The sequence below is a fragment of the Neofelis nebulosa genome, chromosome 4 (assembly GCF_028018385.1).
Source record: "Neofelis nebulosa isolate mNeoNeb1 chromosome 4, mNeoNeb1.pri, whole genome shotgun sequence".
NCBI lineage: Eukaryota > Metazoa > Chordata > Mammalia > Carnivora > Felidae > Neofelis > Neofelis nebulosa.
This window is the reverse complement of record NC_080785.1, coordinates 47472285-47494920: the sequence shown is the minus strand read 5'-3', so window position 1 is coordinate 47494920 and position 22636 is coordinate 47472285. Positions and strand designations below refer to the sequence as shown.

General features: G+C 49.9%; 1 protein-coding gene across 3 annotated transcripts in view; it reads left to right on the top strand.

The window, feature by feature from the left end:
* Positions 1–13481: 13481 nt before the first annotated feature.
* The window catches only part of MINDY4 (MINDY lysine 48 deubiquitinase 4), a 109810-nt gene continuing 100655 nt past the window's right edge, over positions 13482–22636 (top strand). Inside the window, exons 1-2 of one of the 3 annotated variants that reach the window (XM_058724689.1) lie at positions 13482–13657; positions 21359–21478. In XM_058724689.1, the coding sequence (XP_058580672.1) occupies positions 13595–13657; positions 21359–21478 (183 nt within the window). In that variant the 5' untranslated portion in view covers positions 13482–13594. Of the gene's footprint in view, positions 13658–15835; positions 15949–20178; positions 20290–21358; positions 21479–22636 lie in introns of those variants that run through there. The other 2 variants (XM_058724690.1, XM_058724691.1) reach the window with 2 other exon arrangements.

Below are 22636 nucleotides of genomic sequence, written 5' to 3'. Positions count from 1 at the left end.
TGAGGGGCTTGAACTTGTGAACCGCGAGGTTATGACCTGAACTGAAGTCTGAAGCTCAAACGACTGAGGCACCCACGCGCCCCTCTGGGCCATTTACTGTTATCTGAATCTCCATCTAGTTTGGTTGTAGATGTGTTCCCTACTAGAATATGAACTCCGTGGGGATGAGACTTTGTCTTGTTCCCTGAATATCCCCAGTACCTAGAAGAGCGCCTGACCCTCAGAAGGCGCTGCGGAAAGGGTAACGGGAATGAATGAAGCCCAGGCTGGGTTGCTGTGGAGGCCCCTGTGCTCAGAGACCCTCCAACCCTGTCCCATTGCAGGCTGCCCCACCTGTGACTGGGTCAGGTGCCTGTGGCCCAAGGTTAGGGCAGGAATCTGAAACTCTGGTCTTTGTCCTGGCTCTAACATGGCTTTGAGGTCACTCTCCAGGTCTGAGCTTCAGTTTGCTCAGCTGTGGAATCTGGGCCAGAATCCTGCCTATTCCCCCGAGGCTCCCGTAGATGTGTTCACTCTCTGTGAACCAGGTGGGGAGGGTGCCTGGAGGGGCTGGTGCTGTTGGCCTGGGGGGCGTGGCAACAGTGCTGTGTCCAGCCCGTCTCTGGTCGTAGTAACTCTTGCGGCAGCAAGGGGCACTTGATGCGTCCCAGGCTGTGACCCACCCTCCAGCCATCGACCACGTGAGCCCCAGGTGTGTGAGTTCAGGAGCCTCACACGGCCTGAGGGCCACCCAAAGGCTGGGTTTAGAGGTGGCACTCACTCAAAGGGAGGGGGCTCTGCACCCCAAGTGGGTCAAGGCAAAAGGGCAGGGAGATGGGTGTGAAGTAGGTGGGGGGGCTCACATGCTATCTGGTGGGGGATGGGGAGGACCTCATCTGAGAAGCATGGTGGCCTGCGGGGACCCGTCTCCCTACGTACTGCATGGCACCCACCAGGTCTGTGGTGGGAAGACATCCCAACTCCATGCCCAGCTAAGTAGTTGGAAAAGAACCAACCACAGGCTGTTTGTCGTTGGGGAAGGGTGCCATACAGGAGATCGGACTCTGCCTTTGGTGGGGGGAGCGAGGCTGTGTGAGGATACCAGACTCACACACCTGGGGCTCCAGTCGGGTGTGGGGGGGCGCAGCCTGCACATATCACACCCCCCTTGCTGCCCCAACAGTTGCTACCAGGGACCGGGCAGGAAAAGTTCTGCGCTTCTGGGCAGGCTTCAGAAAGGCTCCTCAGTAGCAACTGGTTTATTTTCAGCAGGGTCTGACTCTAGATTTAAAACACAGGGGACAGTGAAATACTCTGCTGCAGAGGACAGAGGCTCTGATAAGGGCTGAGACCTGAGCCAGTGGGTTTGTATCTGGCTTAGCCAATCAGGGGAGGCGAGAAGCTTTGGTGATGAGTTAGCAGGGAAGAGATATTTGCCTCAGAGTGGCCCTCAGTGCACTGCCCTCTTCTCCCTGCTTTCTCCCTCTTCCATTAAAACTCACCTGTCCATTTTTCAAGGCCTAGTGCCAATGTCCTTGCTCCAGGAAGTCTCCTCAGATTTCTCTGTGGGCATTAAGATTTATTTCCTCTGTATTCCTGTGGACATTGCTTGATATACCTTTCTTGGAAGTGATTACATGATTAGGGAAAGTTTGTTGAGTGATTGACTAACGCCTAGAGTTGAGCAGTATACTCCCTGCCCAGCCGTGCATGGCAAACCTAAATTAACTGATCTTTACCCTTGCTGTTGCCATTGACTGCCTCTCTGACCTGGGCTGCCCACCCCTCTCTCTCCCGCCTCAGTTTCCCCTCGTGTGCACCGAGGAACCTGGACAACAATTTCTGTCAGCTTACCCAGTTCTGATGCCCCAGAGTAGGGGTTTATAAACTGAGCCTGTAGTTTGGCTTTGGATATCAATGAACTCTCTCAACTTTATGTAAAAACTTATGGGTGCGTGTATATATGTGTATGTTGCAAGAGCTTTCATTATATTTTCAGAGGGATTTGTGAGCCTAGAGAGGTTACATAACCCAGCTTTAAGGCCACTGCAGGGGATGCGGGAGGAGATGGTCAGAGGCAGGTAGTGTGCTCGTGTGTATTCTGTCAATTCCCCACCCAGTGTGAGCCTGTGAGCCTCCCCCCTTCAGGACAATCGTCCCTCCTTACAGTAAAGAAACAGAGGCTTCCTGTCATAGACCTGAGCCCAGCTCTTTGGCCTCCACAGCCACTGCTTTGGCCCTACCAAGCTGCCACCTAAGTGGAGGCCCTCGTGGACTCACAGGCCAGGATGACTTTGCAGCATCCTTGGAGAGCAGTGGCCCCGAGGACCGGTGCCCTCCTGCCACCCAGCAGCTCTCTGCCAGGTGCAGTCCTGTACTCCCCACCTCCCAAGGTGGATGCCAGCCACTCACCCAAAGGGAAGGTCTGGAAGAGGTTTTCCACATTACATTTTAGGATTTGTTTTCGGCATAGGTGTTGGGGCGCCTAGGTGGCTCAGTGGATTGAGTGTCTGACTCTTGGTTTCAGCTCAGGTCATGATCTTGCGGCTTGTGAGTTCAAGCCCTGCATCGGGCTCTGTGCTGGCAGCACGGAGCCTGCTTGGGATTCTCTCTCTCTCCCTCTGTCTCTGCCCTCCCCTGCTCGCTCTCTCTCTCAAAATAAATAAACTTAGGGGGAAAAAAGGCATAGCAGGACTACATAGGTAGTCTGAGGGTCCCCCTCTTTCTCATAGTCCTCTGTCCCGGTGCACAGCTTGCCGGTCATTCTGGCTGCGGCTCCCTCCGCGTCTCCTTGCTCCTGCAGTTCTGTTGCATCTATGTTTGGTCTCCCAGCTTCTTCCCAGGAAGAGCTTCCTGATCTCAGACTGGGCCCTCCTCTCAGGGAGCAGCAGAGTCCACACACAGGGAGCCAGACCACAGTGTTAGCTTCTCCGGTTGGAATTTATCTGGAATTTATCAAGAGCATGGAAATGTTTTCTGGTTCTTGGCTTCCGAGAGGCGATATTTTGAGTATAGGTGCTGCTTGTGGGAGGAGGGGAGAGGGGGACAATGTAACAGAGGGACAGAGACAGAGAGACAGAGAGAGACAGGCAGCAAAGGGAGAGATAGGACAAAGACGCAGAAAGAGGGGGTGTCTGGCTGGCTCAGTCCATGGAGCATGTGATTCTTGATCTCAGGGTTGTGAGTTTGAGTTGCCTGTTGGGTGTAGAGATTGCTTAAAAATAAAATCTTAAACACACAAAAAACAAAGGCACAGAGAGAGACTGGGTGTCTGCAATAGGCCAAGGATGCTTTCCTCTTTGGGTTTGGAGGGAAAACAGGAACCGGAGTGGAAAGACCCCTAAGGGGGAGGGAACAGGAATCAGAGATGGCTAAGATTTCACTGGCCCATGACAGTGAGCTTACTGTTGAAAGCAGCTTGTCCTGAATGTGGTTACATATTTCTCCCTGACTTCAGTTCTGTTTATTCTACTTGCTTAGTCAATCCTTTCTTTTTTGTGTAGGGTAGAAGTAAACAGCCAGGACCTCTGAAAATCCTAGGAATCCTTTGTTTGGATAAACCATTAAAAAGCGTTGCCAGGGGCGCCTGGGTGGCTCAGTTGGTTAAGCATTTGACTTCGGCTCAGGTCATGATCTCGCGGTCTGTGAGTTCGAGCCCCGTGTCGGGTTCTGTGGTGACAGCTCAGAGCCTGGAGCCTGCTTCAGATTCTGTGTCTCCTTCTCTCTCTGCTCCTCCCCTGCTCGCACTCTGTCTCTTTCTCTCTCAAAAATAAATAAACATTAAAAAGCATTGCCATGTATAAACAGAACATGTGATAAAATTGCACAGAACTTAACACACACACACACACACACCAGCAAACTGGAGAAATCTGAATAAAATCGGGATTGTATCAATAACAATATCTTGATTGTGATATTTTACTACTATTTTGAAACATATTACCATTGAGGGAAATTGATCTTATTTATTTATCATTTATCTCATGTCTTATTTCTTTCACCTGCCCTTATCACTCTTGGTCACCTCTCTCCCTCCCTCAGGGGACATGCTCATTGACCTCAGCCCAGGTCCTACCATCTATCAAGTGCTCACTGCCTGTGTGTCCTTCAGAGACATGGCTCCCTCTGACCTCTCTGCCAGTGTGATTTACCTGTGAGCTGGAAGGGAATGCATAGGACACAGGGGTTGGGGAGAGGGTTCCCCAGGGGACTGGATGTCAATCCTCCTTCTCAGAGGACTCTCTGCACTCTCTGTTGTCCCTGACATTCTCAGGACAGGAGGTCCCTCCAGGATGGGACCAGTGCTTTGGGTGGGACAGTGGATGGGACCCCCAGTTACAGGATTATAGCACTTTGGGGAGCAAGTTTCTGATCACAGCACTGCACTGAGATGTGATATAGCCAGGCATGATCACTGAAGACCAGATGGAAGGATCTTTCCTTCCTCCTTCTTCCCTCCCTCCTTCCTTCCATCCTCTATCCTTCCTCTATCCATCCATTCTATCCTTCCTTCCTCTCTCTTTTTCTCTCATCTATCTTTCCTTTCTTCCCTCTACTGTCTTTATCTGTTGTAACTATTATCTATCTATCCATCCTTCCATCCATCTATCCATTTGCCCATCCTTCCATCTATCCATCTTTCCTTCTTCCCTCTATTGTCTACATTTGTTGTGACTATATTGCCTGTAGGAGTGTGAACCCACACCCATGCTGAACACACAGATATGACATTTACATGTGCTTCTCCCCTACTCCTTGCTCCCTGCCTTCCCCCGCCTGACATAATCACTAATGTGAAGTTTATATTTATCCTTCTTTTTCTTTTAAAAAAATTTTTTTTAATGTTTATTTATTTTTGAGACAGAGAGAGACACAGCATGAGCAGGGAAGCGGCAGAGAGAGAGGGAGACACAGAATGTGAAGCAGGCTCCAGGCTATGAGCCGTCAGCACAGAGCCCGACGCGGGGCTTGAACTCACGGACCATGAGATCGTGACCTGAGCCGAAGTCGGACGCTTAACCGACTGAGCCACCCAGGCGCCCCCCTTCTTTTGCTTTTTAAAAATAAATTTCATCACATATTTACGCACATCTAAACAAAGTATGTCCCCCAGTTGCATGGGACATACTTACCCTAAACAACTATTTATTGCTTTTCTGAAATTCAAATTCAACTGAGTGGTCTGCATTTCATCTGGCAACCCTGTTTCAGATCTGGTCATTCAGCCCGGAGGGGAAGAGGCACAGGCTGGGAGTCAGGGCTGTTGTGAGCATGTAAGATGCCTTTGCGTGAATTAGGAAAAGATGCATGGACAAATTACAGAAAGATGCCCTCTGGACTATTCCCTTTCCCTCTGGAAGGACGATAAGAACAAGGTGCCCCTTTGGGGCAGACCAATTAGGGAAAGGTGCCCTTTCCTTAAGGCTCACTTGGCCCCCTCCCTTTGTGCAGGGTATACTCACCAGACCTGGACACAGCATCCTTGGTAAGAGTCAGAAGTCCTGGATTCTAGTCTCGGCTCTGCCGCTCATTGGCTGGGTGACCTTGGGTGAGTCTTTTTCTTTTTTATATTTCCTTTCTGTGAAGTAGGGGAAATGGGATCCAATCTAATAATCTACAAGAAAATTCTAGGAGCAGGAAATCATGGATGTGAAAGGACTTTGACAAGTAAGATATTTTGCACAAATGAGTGTTGACACTATTATTTCCCCATAGGAGATCTGAAATTACCTGGTCCAATGCTTTTGTTCTATAGTCCAGGAAGCTGAGGTCCTGAGAGGGTACGTGACTTACCCAGAGACACACAGCAAGCTGATGACAGTTGGAGAACTCCTAGTCCAGTGTACCCTCTCTTCCACTAGGTGTCCCCACAGGCTTGGAAGGGTGTAGAAACCCTTCCTCTCCTTGGGCCTCTCCTAGCACTGGCTTCGTCAGCAACAGCAGCTTCAGCCCTTCCCTTGGTGTGTATCTACCCAAGTAGACCCCTCTCTGGACTTGTCTGGAGAGTCATCATATATGGGAAGGTTTGAGGAATGCTTGTGGCAGGATGATCATCAGGCAGAAGGAGGTGGGGGCGGTGCCCAGCAGACCTAGAGATCCTGCAAACCCGTGTCCAGGAACAGGGATGGGGTAGGGGCTAAGATGAGGTCTAGCAGAGAAAACGGAGCTTGGCAAATAGGATGTTTTGAGCTGCTGGGGCAGCTAAAAGGGGGATGGTTTCTGCCAAGGCAAGGACAGACAATGCCCAGGAGTGGAGATAGCTAAGGAAAGGAAGCTAATCAAATGCGTCCCTTCTTACAATGCCAGGACCTCCAGGAGAGTATAATCTGGCCTAGACAGAGCCTAAAGGACAGAGCATCCAAACTGGGGCCCTCACTCCTTGGGCGTTTCGGGATGTAGAGCTGCTGGCTGCCTTGGGGACGAGGCAGGGCAGGTTTTGAGGGGACCCACAAGGGCTTGTGAAAGCTGCCTAACGCCTTAGACGAGGCCATGCGGGTTGAGTGGCTATGCTATGGACCCACCATTTGTCTACCTGAAGATAGTCTGTACTCTCTACATACTTCAATAAAACATTTTGTTCTCCTCTATCCAGCGGGCAGAACTTGTGATATATCGTCAACAGTTTGGTGGGTAAGGGTCTTTGAAGAAGAAAGGGGCCCCTGGGTGGCTCAGTCAGTTAAGTGCCTGACTTCAGCTCAGGTCATGATCTCGCGGTTCATGAGTTCGAACCCTGCGTCAGGCTCTGTGCTGACAGCTCAGAGCCTGGAGCCTGCTTCAGATTCTGTGTCTCCCTCTCTCTCTGTCTCTACCCCACTCACACTCTGTCTCTCTCTCTCTCTCTCTCTCAAAAATAAAATAAACATTAAAAAGAATTTCAAGAAGAAAGCCCTGTTGTAGCTGGAGAAAGGAGTCTTCTATTTGGGGACAGGGAAGGTGGACTTATGGACCAAGACTCCTTTTGTGTAGTAACTCACTAAACTGTGATCTAGGGTGATGGGCTAAGTCTCCTGTTGTATCAGGAGTACAAATAATAAAAAACCCAATCACGGTGGCTTCATAAATTTTTTTTTTAACTTGTGTGACAGCTTGAGATATTGGTTCAGTGACTCAGTAGTAATGCAGCTGGTATATCTGTGACTAACTTATTTCCTCATGGTCACAAGGTGGCTGCTATAGCTCCAGGCATCCTAGGTTCAAGGCAAGAAAATGGAGGAAAAGAAGACTCCATCAGTCTCTGGCCATCTTACTAGGGAAGCACAAACCACTGCAGAAGCCTTCCAGTAGACTTCAGTTGTCTCATGTAGCTCTCTCCTAGCTGCAAAGTAGGCAAGGAGAGAAAGTATGTCACTTTCTAGTCTCTGTGGTGGAGGCAGGCGGGGGAGAAGTAGGTTGGCAGGGGATAGGTTAGCCAGCAACCAGCCTCTGACACATCCTTTTTGGGTTAAGCATAGCCAGCCCCAGCCATTGTTTCTTGGTTGTCCAGAGCTCTTTGCCTCCTCCATTCCATTCTCCATGGCAGCTACAGGACAGCTGTGGGCTTGGCAGGGAGAGGAAAGCAAGAGACTACTGGGTCAATACATGCACCTTCTAGTGGTTGAGTCACCCCTCCAATATGAGATCCCTGGGTGGGAGGCAGTACCCTCATCTCTAGACAAAGCCTACGCATGGCCAACTGTGCATGTGCTAGTGGGTCCTGCTGGGATTCAATTGGACACAAGAGCGGTCACCCTGCACCCATCCTCATACCTTAGACCTCTTTCACCTGTTCCTCCGTGGGCTCTGCTGGGAGCAGGGTGAGACCCTGTTCTTAGAGGTCAGTGCCTCAGTCTCCCATTTCCAATATGCACTGTCCTCCACATGACAGCTGCTTCTGACACCAGTGCGGGAAGACTGGAAAAGGATGTGCCCAGCATGATGATTGCAGGCACCGATCCCGAGGCCAGAGGAGGAAGGGCTCCCAGCTCTCCAAAGCCCTCCTGGTGCTGTGAACAGTCTATCTCACGTCCTGCTCACCAGGCTTATCCTGGGCAAGTTTTATTCCCCGCCACTCCTCCTTCAGGGGAAGTCTCTGTTTGGGATTTTCCCTGCCTTGTTCTATACCCTTCTACCCCCAACGATTCAACCTACCCCTATGAGGGGAATTCTGCATGAGATTCAGCCCTCCTCCTGCCCTTTCTGGAGTCCTCATTATATTGGGGCTGAACTGCTTCAGTGCTCACCCAGGAAGAGAGGGATAGGCAACAAACACCTAGATCATGTGCTAATATTAATAGTTGGCCCCTTCATAGCATTTATTAAGTGCTAGCCCCCTTTAAAAATACTCATTTTTCGGGGCGCCTGGGTGGCTCAGTCGGTCGAGCGACCGACTTCGGCTCAGGTCATTATCTCGCGGGTTGTGAGTTCGAGCCCCGCAGAGGGCTCTGTGCTGACGGCTTAGAGCCTGGAGCATGCTTCAGATTCTGTGTCCCCCTCTCTCTCTGCCCCACCCCTGCTTGTGCTCTCTCTCTTTCTCTGTCTTTCAAAAATAAATGAATAAACATTAAAAATTTTTTAAAAAATATTCATTTAAAAAATTATGGTAAAATACACATAACATAGAATTTGCCATCTGAACCATTTTAAGGGCATTGCTGAATGGCCTTAAGTACCTTCACATAGTTGTGCAACCACCACCACCATCCGTCTCCAGAACACTTTCAACTTCCCAAACTGAAACTCCATACCCATTAAAAAACAACTCCCCATTTCTCCCTCCCTCTTGCCCCTGGCAACCACCATTCTCCTTTCAATGTGTATGAATTTGACTACTCTAGGTACCATATGTAAGTGGAGTATGCAGTATTTGTCTTCTTGTGACATGTTTATTTCACCAACCCTGTCTTTCAAGGTTCATCTATATTGTAGCATGTCTCAGAATTGCCTTCCTTTTTCAGGCTGAATAATACTCTATTGTATGTGTGTGCCATGTTTTGTTTATTCACGCCTCCATCAATGGGCACATAGATCATTTTCGCCTTGGGCTATTGTGAATAACACTGCTGTGAGGCAGGCCACTTTAAAAAAACATGTAAAACACTCATCTATTTCTCACAACAGCCCCATGTGGAAGGTATTGCTTTTAATTCTCATTTTATGTGTGGGGAAACTGAGGCATAGAGGTGCAAAGACTTGCTCAAATTACACAGCTGCAAAGAAGCTGAACCAGGCTTGTGAATCCAGGCAGTGCAGCTCAGGAGCTTAAGAGCTTCACCTGTAGCCCACACTGTTATCTCACAGAGTGTCAGGGGAGCGTGGAGCTGGGCCTGGGGGAATTCCGGGAAGGCTTCTCCGTGGAGGTGACCTTTGAGCTGGGTTTTAAGAGTGAGTCGTTCACTAATGTCTGACAGAGAGGAGAAAGGCTAGCCACTTCTGGCAGAGGATAAACCTTGTGTGATGTGACTATTAATACAAGGACCCAGGCCCACTTCACAGGCATGGCCCCTGGGGTCCTGCAGTGGCGCAGATAAGAAAACAGAAGACTCTGGCTGGCGGTTACAGAATCTCAGGAGATTCCCCTCTCCCCACGCCTCCACTCTACCATATTATGGGAATAAAGCACCATCCTAGGGCAAGCCAGACTTGGACAGAAGCTTCCACAAAGACTCTATAGGCTCTAAAAAGCATGTCAACTTTCCAATCTCTCCCACCCCAAGACTGTAACACCCCACATCCTCGTAGGGGTGGAGCTGGAGGTGATGGGTGGAATGGGGACAAGGAAGAAAAAAGCACAGTGATGAGAGAGCTGTGGCTGTTGCCCTTTTTGCCCTTAAATGCAGACCTATCTTGCCCTAGTGCTTTCCGGGCAAGTGGTGATCGTTAGGCTCCATCAGAAACACTGACCAGTACAGCCATCTTGCCATTCCATGCTAATTTCAAAAACCCCAAGTCTCCTTTTTTCTCCCCAGAGGTCTGAAGAAGCCCAAGTCAAGAGAAACAGTTGTTTACCACACGTATTTTAATTTGCTGATTGATGCAGGAAGGAGCAAAGGTTGGACATTCTGATCATCTTGGCTTAAATCAGCTTCAATGTCAGCACTGTGGCCATGGGGGAGTTTCCACAGGCTACAGACTTTCCTTATAGGAAATGATATTGAGACTTAAAGTTGTCCACAGGCACAGAGGTGGAATTGGCCGGGGGGTGCTTGGGGGTCAAGGTCTGCAGAGTATGGGCTCTGAGCAGTGTGCACATCTGGGCACATGGATGGATGTGTTGTGTGTAGGGTAAGTGAGGTGGAGAGAGTGTCATGATTTGAGATCCTAAGAAAAAGAACCAAGGGGCAGAAATATGCTATTTTGAAACAGAACAACACTAGTGTGCTGAAGATTGTTAGTGGTCCTCCCGGGTCCACTGTACCCACCATTCCTTTCGTATAATAGTGGTTTTTGGCCGGGCACATGGCTGCCACATCAAAGACGACATTTCCCAACTTCCGTTGCAGCTAGACGTGATCAAGCAAGTGAATTATCGCCCTAGGGATGTAAGTTGAGTATTCTGTGCCAGCTTCTGGAAACCTTCCCTAAGATGTGGTACACGTGGACTCTTTGCTTTTTATTCTTACATCCTTTACCTGGAACGTGGAAGCTGCCATCTTGGGCTATGAGGTCAAGGCCATACATGCTGAAGAAGACAGAAAGAAACTGGGAACCTAATAATATGCGGCACCACATGAGCCCTGGACTTCTGTGAGAGACAAATAGTATTTGATTTTGTTTAAGTCTCTGATGTTGTTGTTGTTCTTCTTATTGTTATTATTTTGGCAGGAATACCACAGAAGTGGTGTTGTATCTCTTTCAGTGCATAAAGGGGTACATGATGTCCCATTTTGTCCCATTGCTGGTGATGGCGACTCTGATCACGTGGATAGTGTTGTGTCAGCCAACTTTCTTTACTGTAAAGTGACAATTTTCCCCTTTCTGATTCACTAATATCTTATGGAGAGTCACTTTGAGATTATCAAACTTTTACTCAGTAGTTTTAGCATTCATGATGATTCTTGCCTGAATGATTATGCTAGTTGTCAAATATTGCTTTGCTAATTCCATCATTCTTTCTACACTTATTAGTTGACATTCAAATGTGAGGAAGATATTTCTTTCTCCTTCCTTCCTTCCTTCCTTCCTTCCTTCCTTCCTTCCTTCCTTCCTTCCTTCCTTCCTTCTTTCCTTCCTTCCTTCCTTCCTTCCTCCTTCCCTCCCTGCCTTTTGTCTTCTGCCTGGATGGCCCTGCTGCATGGACCTGGACAGAAGACAAGACCCCTCATCCCTGGCAGTGAGGAGACCTGGCGCATTTGGAGCTGAGTGAAAGGCCAAATCTCACCAGGGTTGTGGCTGTCCCACTTCATCTTGCTGGGGCCTGGTTGGGGCTGGGTCTTCCATCCATCTCCAGTCTCATGTTGGTGGCCATGTGAAGTAGAAATTGGGAGGTTAGCCAATGAGGTGGGGGTGTGTGGAGAGTGTATGGATGTACTCCTCCTTCATGTTGTCAAGGACAACCACCTGTGCTGGACTCCTTGTCCTGATCTCTGGGAATGGTGGCCAGACAGCTGAGAAGGACTGAGGATCACGTCATTAGAAGGACTTTGGGGTGCCTGGGTGGCTCAGTCAGTTAAGCATATGACTCTTGGTATTGGCTCAGGTCACGATCTTGTGGTTTGTGGGATCGAGCCCTGCATCGGACTCCTTACTCACAGAGTGGAGCCTGCTTGGGATTCTCTTTCCTTCTCGCTCCCTCTCTCTGCCCTGCCTCCCCCCTGCTCCCCCGCTCTCACGTGTGTGTGCTCTCAAAATAAATACACATTTAAAAATAAAAAGGACTTTCACAATGTCCTTCCAAACCAGCTGGGCCAGACATGTTGCGCCTGGTCGGATTCATGCCCCGCCTCTGTTCTCTGGAGCCCCCGACCCAGGTAAATGCCCAGTCCTGCCCTGCTCTCAAGGAGCCCAAGGTTGGAGGGGGATTCATACAGTCAGTCCCCTCCCTGGAGCATCTTGGAGGAGACAGCAACGAACCTCAACTCTCACTGCACAATGCAGCAGGCCTGTTCTAAGGCCCATACCACACCTGCCGGACTCTGCTGTCAGAACCCAACAGGGCACTAGGCAGAATCCGGGGACCCCAGAAACTCCTGTGGTCAGACTGACACAAATGCAGGAGCTCACAGACTCCGATGCTTACAGCCACTGCTGTGCAGTGGTGTGTGTGTGATTTTACACATGCATATATGTACGTATGCACACGCATGTCACAGAATCCTGTGTTATGAGGTAAGGCCATCTAAATTGTCCCTCTAATGTAATGTCTGCTAAATTCTCCTCTACTCCCCTTTCCTTCCTCCTTTCCTTCTGGACCTCAGGGGCACAGAATTAATAATACATCTTGGTGCACAACATCCTCTCATCATTGGTCCCTGCAAGGCCATCTGTTATTAAACTAATAAATCAGTAGAAATACTGGAACAAACGCTTATGAAACAAACGCCCTAAAAACACCCAGAACATTGACAATTACTTATATTCACCCATGTGGTTCTCCCCTACCCTGTGCCCCTTCCTCCCCTCCAGAAGCAATGGCTGTTTTGAATCACGTGGTCTTCACTCCCTTCCTCTTTTTACAAAAAAGCTTTACGGAAGCATTGTATCCCTACAAATTATGATTTTCTGGTTTAAGTTGTTTTATGTTTACACAAAGATATGCTGTGTTTAGGCTTTTAGGGGTTAACTTTTCCACTCACAATTCCATTGCTAAGCTCCACTGAATATCTGAGTAGGCGAAGAGATGACAGCTGATCACTAGTGAGGCCAATGTTCACTGCTCGTCTGGGCTAATGCTGGTTTTAGGCCAGCCTGCGGCCTGGAGAAATTGTATTTGCTGGTACCCGGGTCATGCTCCGTAGCTCTGGTGTACTTAACGGCTCCGTTTTATGGAACTTGGAAAAGCATATTTTTATTTGTAAATGATTATAGATATTTGTAAAGATCGAGTCCTTATTTTGATGACAGCTGTGTTAAAATGCTTGGTGCTCAATTACTGGCAGCCTCATTAAAGGGAAGAAGGCACTAAGCGGGGGAGGGAGGGACTTGTCCTTTGATTTCAGCACCGAGTACGCAGAGTCCTGGGCCTCCTTGCCCCACGCAGTCCAGGCCAGCCGAGGTCTTTGGCCTCGGTGAGCCCAGGAGCCAGCTGTGGTGCTGTGGGTGGCCCTCTCTGGGCCGCCTCACCGTGGGTTTACTCCTCCAGGAACAAGGAGGCAGGCATTCTCCCCATTTCCCATCTTGGGCAATACAGACTCAGCGTGGAGCAGTGGCTTGTTTTAGGCCCCCTAGATGGGCAGGCCAGAGCCAGGACCCGAGCCGGAGCCCAAATCGGGAACCTCGCCCCTCTCCCGCTTCCAGAAGCCAGAACGAAGACGCTCCTCCCCTTCCTCCCGCCCTCCCAGCCCGCGGGCTCCGGGAAAGGGGAGGAGCTCTCCCGGCTCCTGTGACACCGTCGCCACGGCAACGCGGCCATACTGGCCCCAACGGACCGGGGGTTCTGGGCTGCGGCGACCGCGGCCTCGTGGGCAGAGCCGGCGGCATGGACAGCCTCTTCGTGGAGGAGGTGGCCGCCTCCCTGGTGCGGGAGTTCCTCAGCAGAAAGGTGGGTCGCGCCGCCTCCGCCGCTCGGGGCCGCCGCTCCAGGGTTGGGGCGCAGTGTGGGGGCGCTCTGCAAGCCCCGCACTTCGCGGAGGGAGAGCCGCCCCTGCCGCCGCCTGCCCCGGGGATGCCCGACGGGAGCGCCGCTTTCCCGGCCTGCCGAGACTACATTTCCCAGGAGCCATCTGGCCCCGCGCAGTGCCCGCCCGCCACGCCGGCCCGCGGCCTCCGCCCTGCGCAGGCATCTCGCCCCTCCGGCGGGGGACGTGGCGCTGGACCCCGGGGTTGGGGCCGGCGGGCGGCGGCCTGCTAAAGCACAGCCGCCTGGTCGGGGCCCCGTGGCCCGTCCCGGCACTTCCATCGCACCGGGAAAGAACGTCCCCCCGCCGGGGGAACCCAAGGGACTGAAAAGCGTTCCGGATGGGTGAATCCTTCAGTCGCGCTCCGAGGTTGCAGCCTAGTTGTTTTGAACTTCCATTGTGTTGCACCGGAAGACTTTCCGGAGTACTCAAAAGTTGGGGAGGTCCTTAGCAGTCATCTGCAATGCAGGTGGGGACACCGTGGGAAAGAGGTTACTGCGGATGCCAGTGTAGGTACAGCCCGTATTCCTCATTTTAACTGTACAGAGTGACTCACGGCTTGTCGCTCACGGTGTCCTGTGGAGCAGGGGCCGTGGGCAGTTGTTTGGATTAAACATACATAGAAACAAAATCATTTTTTTTTTTAGAGATTTTATTTTAGTTTTTAAGTAATCTCTACGTCCAAAATGGGGCCGGAACTCACAACCTGGAGATCAAGAGTCACATGCTTCTCCCAACTGAGCCAACCAGGTGCCCCAACAAAATAATTTTTTGAATGGAAAAGGGGAAGGGCTTTGGAATCAGGTGGAGGGTTCAAAAATAGCAACTGGTTAGCAGTGTGAGCTTGGGTACGTTACTCACTGCCTCAATTTCCTTATCTGTAAAACAGGCCTAATAAGACTCACTCTGCAGATTTATGATGAGGACTAATAATAAATAACATATGGGTGGGTGCCTAGGTGACTTGGTTGGTTAAGCTACCCAGTTGGGCTCAGGTCATGGTCTTGCGGTCTGTGAGTTCGAGCCCCCCATTGGGCTGTGTGCTGACATCTCAGAGCCTGGAGCCTGCTTTAGATTCTGTGTCTCCTTCTCTCTTTGCTCCTCCCCCACTTGCATTCTGCCTCTCTCTCTCTAAATAAAGACATTAAAAAATAAATAATATATGGGCAGTCCCCAGGCATTGCATCTGGTACATAGTAGGTACCTGTGTTCAGCAGTGTCTACACCCCCATCTCTTTTATGCATCTGTTTTGAAAGTATCTTTCTTCGCTTAAAAAAAATTTTTTTTTAATAAAAAAAATTAAATTTTTTCAAAAATGCAGTGTGTCTTCATTGTATTTGCTCTGTTTTTATGGTTACTTGACCTTCCGTCACCAAGTCCTGGGCGCACATTGGATATCAGTGACACAGCCTTGTGAGGCTGCCCACCATCATCATTTCTTTTTTAATTTTTTAAAAAAAGTTTTATTTATTTATTTTGAGAGAGAGAGAGCACCAGCCAGGGAGAGGGGCAGAGAGAGACGGAGAGAGAGCATCCCAAGCAGGTTACCAGCACAGAGTCCGATGCGGGGCTTGATCTCACAAACCAAATCGCGAGATCATGACCTGAGCCCAAGCCTAGAGTCGGCTGCTTAACTGGCTGAGCCACGCAGGCGTCCCCCATCGTATCTTTTAAGTCTGGGCCACCAAGCAAAACTCTCAGAGAGTTTTCCTCCTGGCTTTCCTTTCTTGAGTACAAATGAAATCTAAAGTCCTCCATGGATACCTGAGGCTCTCCCCTGTAGTCTGACCCCAGCTTAGTACCCCAGCGTTGGTTCCAGCCTCTCCCACTTGCTTTCCCCTGTTCCACTTGTGGCCTCCCCAAGTCTGTTTCCTGCAGGAGGTCTTCTTGGATAAGTCCTGTTGGAATAACTGACTTAACCTTGTCTGTGGCTTGTTCATTGGCAGTCACGTTATAGTTTATACATCTGTGGTTTATACGTCTGTTTCTACATCTCACCCACTAGACCAGTCCACAGAACTGACACCTGATCTGGGTTGAACCTTGGCAGTTGTCTGGTTCACTGGGCCTCCTCTCCCTGCCATTTTTTTTTTTTTTTTTAAGTAGGCTTCACGCACAGCTTGGAGTCCAGCATGGGGCCTGAACTCACGATCCTGATATCAAGAACTGAGCTGAGAGCCAAGAGTTGGATGCTTAAGCAACTGAGCCCCCCAGGTGCTCCTTTCTCTCTCTCTCTCACTCTTTTGTTTTTGTTTTTGTTTTTGTTTTTGTTTTTTTTTAAATCTGGGCACACTAAAGCTCTGACATGAGAAAGGAGTTGCTCACAGTCACTCAGAAAGTTGTGGGGATGCCTGGGTGGCTCAGTCAGTTAAGTGTCTGACTTCAGCTCAGGTCGTGATCTCACGGCTCCTGAGTTCGAGCCCCACATCAGGCTCTGTGCTGGCAGTGTGGGGCCTGCTTGGGATTCTCGCTCTGTCCTCTCTCTGCTCCTGCCCCACTCGTGCTTTCTTTCTGTCTCAAAATTAATAAATAAACTTTAAAAAAAGATAAGGTTGTGTAGAGCTGGGATTGCAGTCCAGAGCGACTGCTTTCCTCCTCACCTTCTGCTCCAGAGCAGAGACCATGTACTCCCCTCTGGACTTGGCCCCAGGCAGGTAGAACCTAGAGAGGTCCCATCGTGGTGTGAGGTACCTGCTAGTCGTCTGTTCGTTTTCTCAGATCCTCATAACCGTCCTGGAAGACAGGAATACCTGTTCCCTTTCACGTAAGACGATCATGAGGAAACGTGCCCCTGGTGTGCAAGTTAGATCTTGTCACATTCCTCTACTCAAAACACCCTCCACGGGCTTCTTACTTCAAGCAGAAGAAAATCCGAGGGAAAGCCTCACCAGGGCCTGCAAGGCTCTCTACGACCCTGCTGCAGGCCGTGCCTCCGACCTCACCTTCCACTGCTGCCTCATGTGCCCCCTACCCTACATCGAATCCAGCTACACTGGCCCCTCCAAGCATGGCCGGCCCTCAGGGAGAGCCATGATAGTCTCCCGCAATGTCAGGGCCTTCCAAGGTGACTCTTCTGGTGCCCCAGCCTCCCTCTCCTGCGGTGACTTGTCCCCATCCCACCTCCGCCACCCTTTTCCAAGTGGTCATGTCCTAGGCCTGTTGTTCCCAGCAGGGCACCCTTTCTGTCATCTGTCTGGGCATTCTGTCATTCCTCACTTGCGGCTCACCTCCCTCAACAGCCCGGCATAAACTGTTCTTCAGTCTCACTCACGTCTGCATTCCACAGTTCCTGCCAGCTTTCCCCGGCCCGACCCCCTGCCCCCCAGCCCTGTCGTGACCTCTCCCCACTTCTTACCCACCCTTCATTATAGTCACACCCTCAACAACGTGCTCACCTCCTTTGCCCTCCTCTTCTTGCACCATAGCCCCCCACCCCCACCCCGCCCCAAGTTTTCAAATTCAGCCGGGCCTCCTCCATGCCTGCCCTGCAAGCTGAGCGGGGCTGGAGGAAAACACAGCACCGTGTCCACGGTTTCACGGCCCTTCACCATCCCCCCGCCCCAGGCATGCCTGCGTACCTGGTTAGCCCTCTCCAGCCCATTCCCTCTCTCCGCTCTTGGATGACCGTTTCACACCTTCTCTCTCCTCCAATCCCAAAGCTTCTTCCCCATTCTCAGGTCACCGGGGAAGCAGAAGCGGTCTTGAGAAAACTCCCAGCAGCCTGTACCACCACAGTTGCTAGCCTTCCTGGGCCTGAGCCATCACTCCAGCCTCTGTCCGGCGCCTACAAGGGAATTCTCCATACCCCTGGGGAAGGCCATCCTCTCCCCGCATGCCTGTCCCTGCTAGGCTGCTCAAGAACACTGCTGTCGTCACCTCTTTATTGCATATATATTTTGCCTTTTCTACTGTCGCTCCTACAGAATCCCATCCTGACCCTCAAGTCCCTCCAGCTATTGGCCCATTTTTCTTCTCTCTTCTATAACCAAACCCCATGGAAGAGCTGTGTGTGCTCCGATTCTAATCCTGCTTCGGGCTTGCTCTAACCCACTCTAATCCGGCTTCTGTCCCCACCAATCCTTGGAAACAACTCTTGTCAAATTTGCCAATGATCTTTAATTTTCAGTCCTCACACTTCTTGATCTAACATTGTGTTTGGACAGTTGATTGTTGGCTTTTGTGAAATGGTGCGGTGGGGGCGGGTGAAAAGAACAGCATGGACTGATTGTATTTTTTTTAAATTTTTTCTAATGTTTATATTTATTTTTGAGACAGAGAGAGACAGAACATGAGAGGGAGAGGGGCAGAGAGAGGGAGACACAGAATCCGAAGCAGGCTCCCTCCTGGAAACTCATTCTGCTTGGCTTCTGGAGACCACCTTCTCCCACTTCCTGGCCTCTGCTATGATTCTTTGCTGGTCTCTCTTGTTTTCTGGAGCTGTATGTGCTGGGGACTCAAAGACTCAATCTTCTCGGCTTCTCTCATTTTCCAGATGCCTCTGCCGGTCTACTGGATCCCAGTGCTGTCAATATGCTGATCATTCCCAAATGCCTGTCTCTGGCCAAGGTCTCTCTCAGAACTCTTACATTCTTTCCCACTGCCGATTTTATATTTCCACATAGATATGCAATAAATATCTCAGCACATCCAAAACCTAATTCCTGATTCCCTCTGTGTCTTGCAATTTTCCCCATTTCAGTAGGCAGTATCGCTGTCTTTCTGGTTGCTTGGGTCCAAACCTTTGCAATCATTCCTGGCTTTTTTCCCTTTCATATACCCCGCATCCAGTCCATCAGCCCATCTGTTGGCTTTAGCATCAGAGCACATAGAGAGCATAGCCACTTCTTTCCACCTCTCTTGCAACCACCCTGGTCCAAGCCACCTAGATAGCATCCTAACTAGTTTCTGCTTAATACCTTGTCTCCAAAAAATCTGTTCTCAACCTAGCAGCCAGTGATCCTTTAAAAATACAAGTCAGGGGCATCTGAGTGGCTCAGTTCGTTGAGCGTCTGACTTCGGCTCAGGTCATGATCTTGCAGTTGACAAAGTTTGAGCACCGCGTCAGGCTCTGTGCTAACAGCTCAGATCCTGGAGCCTGCTTCGGATTCTGTGTCTCCCTCTCTCTGCTCTTCCCCCTCTCATGCTCTGTCTTTCTCTGTCTCAAAAATAAATATAAACGTTAGAAAAAATTAAAAAAAATACAATCAGTCCATGCTGTTCTTTTCACCCACCCCCACCACACCATTTCACAAAAGTCAACAAGGCCTTTCCTTATCAGGCTCTGGGCAGCCTCTCTGACCTCATTTCCTGCGACTTTCCCCTGGTCATGCGACTCTAGCTGTACTGGCCTCCTGTGACTGCCACGGGGCCTTTGCACATGCTGTTCCTTGCTGAGAACACACTTCTCCCAAGTGTCTGCATGGCCTGCTCCCTTACTTCCCTCAAGTCTCTGTTCTAATGGCACTTAATCATGAAGCCTTTCCTGACTACCCTTTTATTAAAGTATCACACCTTTCCTGCACCCCCTCCTGGTCCTTTCTGTCTCTTGCTCTGCTAAACTTTCTTCCCCCCCGCCAGCATATTATGTTTGTTCCCTTTTCCCCACTGAGTATAAGCTCCATGAGGGCTAGGACTTTGATCCGTTTCCTCCTCTGCCTCCAGCAGCCGAACTAGTGGACCAGTGATTCGTTCCCTTCATTTCACAGATGGGAAAACCGGAAGATAGGAGTGAGCATAAGTAGCTGACTATGGAAAACAGTGTCCCTCTTCTGTGTCTCTGCTCTCCCCGTTTTATCTGTGCATAGTAGTGCACGTCAGCAGCTGCTGCACTGTACGTGTACCCCTTTGTTTGTGGTCTGCTTCGCCAACAGAATTTCTGCACCCTGTGAAGGGGTGGGGTTTGTCTTATTCCTTATGTATCTCCTGCATCTAGAAGAGCCTGGCACCTAGTAGGTGCGTGGGAAATGTTTGTTGAGTCATGACGATTAAACGAACCAATGAGACCAAGGACTGGCTGATTCCCGAGGGCATCCTTGCCCACTGCCCTGGTGGTTTTCAGACGTCAGTGTGTACCACGGTCCCAGCGAGTTTGTTAAGTGTGCCAAGACTTGCCGATCTGAACCGTTGACAAACGTGAAGTGTTATCTAGCAGAGAGGGACTCTCGTTATGGTTTCTGCCTCACTCCGACTGGAAGGAAAGCCGTAGGGAAGGTGCTTGCTGTGAGCCCCACCTCTCCTTCTAGATCCCTCTCCCTGGAGTGCCCACACATGTCCCTACCTTTTCCCCAACATGTACACCCATTTCTTTCTGTTCTCCCTCCTCAACTTCCTTTTTATTCTCTGTGGTTCAAGGTTGTGTTGGTACCTCTTTTTGTTTTCACAAATTCTTCTTCTCTTGTTTCATGACAGGCAACAGGTCTTGTCTTGTTTTCCCATCAGCGGGAGCCTCTGTGAGATTCTGAACACAGAGGCTGGGAGAGAAATTGAGGCCTGGCTAGCACTAGGGTCTGGATTGTGAAGAGCAGAGGGGCTCCTTGGTGCCAGGCTGAACTGTTTGTGAGGCATCTCTTCCTTCTCTACTGCTCTGTGATCACCGGAGCCTGGGGAGGTGGGCAGGTAGTCGGTTCTTTTCCAAATGAAGAAGCCAGGTTCCTGGGAAGCATAGCGCCTGTCATTGCCAGACTATGTTTTAGCTGGGCCTTCTGGGAGGTCAGGGCTGGATGATGGCAAGTGGCTTTCCTGGGAACTCAGCAAATGTTTACCATGTGCTTCCAGCGGGCCCCAGGCCTGACCTTGCTGACTCACGGGCTGGGATGGCGGAATCCCCTGTCATGTGATCCTACTGTGTTACCCGGGCAAATCAACCCTTGCTTCCACCTGAGAAAGGAATCATTATTGGCCTTTTGCTTATTTCTTTTTTCCTTTGGCTTATTTTTATTTATTTATTTATTTATTTATTTATTTATTTATGTATGTATGTATGTATGTATGTATTTATTTATTTATTTATCTATCTATTTATTTATACTTTAGAGAGAGAGAATCTTTTATTTTAATGTTTATTTTTGAGGGAGAGAGCGAGTGAGCACGAGCAGGGGAGGGGCAGAGAGAGAGGGCAACAGAGGATCTGAAGCAGGCTCCACACTGACAGCATCGAGCCCGATGCGGGGCTCCAACTCATGAACCATGATGTCATCATCAGAGCCGAAGTTGGACGCTCTGCCGACTGAGCCACCCAGGCGCTCCTCCTTTTGTCTATTTTTAAAGCTTCATATTCTGTGGCTCCAAATCTACTGTCAAACCCAGGGCTCCTGAGCCAGCCTTGGGCGAGTCAGTAACCTGAATCTCACTTTCCTTTCCTTTAAAATGGGCCAACAAGTCCAACCTTAGCTCAGCCCATGGGGTCACTGTAAGATTCAGAATAATAATTATGAAGATGTCGAGTGTAAAGGTTATATAAAAATAAATTCTCAAGTCAGCTTCTGGTGCTTTGCAGTATCCTTGCAAGGAAGGCAGGACAGGAATGATCATAATGAACATCAACAGTCTTTTGTTTATAACCTGCATCAGGGAATGAAAGGCTTTGGTTTAAAATGAAAAGAATGATTCAGATTTCTTCCCACAGGGCTTAAAGAAGACATGTGTGACCATGGACCATGAACGCCCACGCTCTGACCTCAGCATAAACAGCAGAAACGATCTCCGCAAGGTTTTGCATCTTGAATTTCTCTACAAGGAGAACAAGGTACATGCTTTTAAGGTGTGGTGTAATGTTCTGGAACTGAGATTGGCAATGTCAGAGCACTCGTGGGCCCGGCCAAGCTGTCGGAGATGGGTGGCGGGAGGCTTGCCGTGCCTGTGGCCGGGGAGATACAGACCCAGCCAAGTGCCGACAAATCCCAAGTGTGAGTTGGGCTTCCAGCCTCAGGGAGGCCCCGGGCCGCCCCTGTGGGCTTATTGCGCATGTGTGGCTATGTAGCTCACTTTGAACCTGGGCCTATGACAGTTATTCCCTGTGCTCCCTCCTCCCTCATGAGGCTGTATTTAGTCAGACTAAAGAATATAGTGTTGGGTTATACTAAAATTTTCCATTCCCTGCCTGTGTAAGATTTTCCTTCTTCAGTTCTGAGTAATAGCTTATTTTTGAGTCCACTGTGACATTTAATGAGGCAGACCTGGGGCTTGGGCTCAGCTAACCCTGGTGCACCGGAGTTGAAGTAGCAAATGGAACAGCACTTCTTTGGTTGGGGGGCTGGGGGGGCTCCCCTGACCCCTCGGCCTTGTCCCTCCCTCCCCCTACCGGCTGTTACAAGCTTCCACGGCACGGCGCCGTGTACTTTTTCCTTTGTTGTGCTCAGCACACTTATAATAGACTGTTTGTGTGGTAGTTTAATTAGTATCTGCTTCCCGACCACCTTGGATGCAGCAGGAGGCCAGAGAGGGCATCTCTGTTGTTCACTATCGTATCCCCTACTTAACATGTTGCCTGAGGCCACGGCAAATGGTCCATGTGTATTTGTGGATTCTATGACTGACTGAATGAATGAGGCTACCATTCTGGCTTAATTGCTTTTTCTGCTACGAACACGGTATCTTCTTCTTTTTTTAATGTTTATTTATTTTTGAGACAGAGAGAGACAGAGCATGAATGGGGGAGGGTCAGAGAGAGAGGGAGACACAGAATCGGAAGCAGGCTCCAGGCTCTGAGCTGTCAGCACAGAGCCCGATGCAGGGTTCGAACTCACAGACTGCGAGATCATGACTTGAGCTGAAGTCGGACGCTTAATCGACTGAGCCACCCAGGCGCCCTGAACACGGTATCTTCTAATTTGCTTGAAGAATGGGCTCTCCAGTAGGTATTGCCTTGTGGTAGGGAATAGTGTCAGAGTTGGAAAGAATCTAA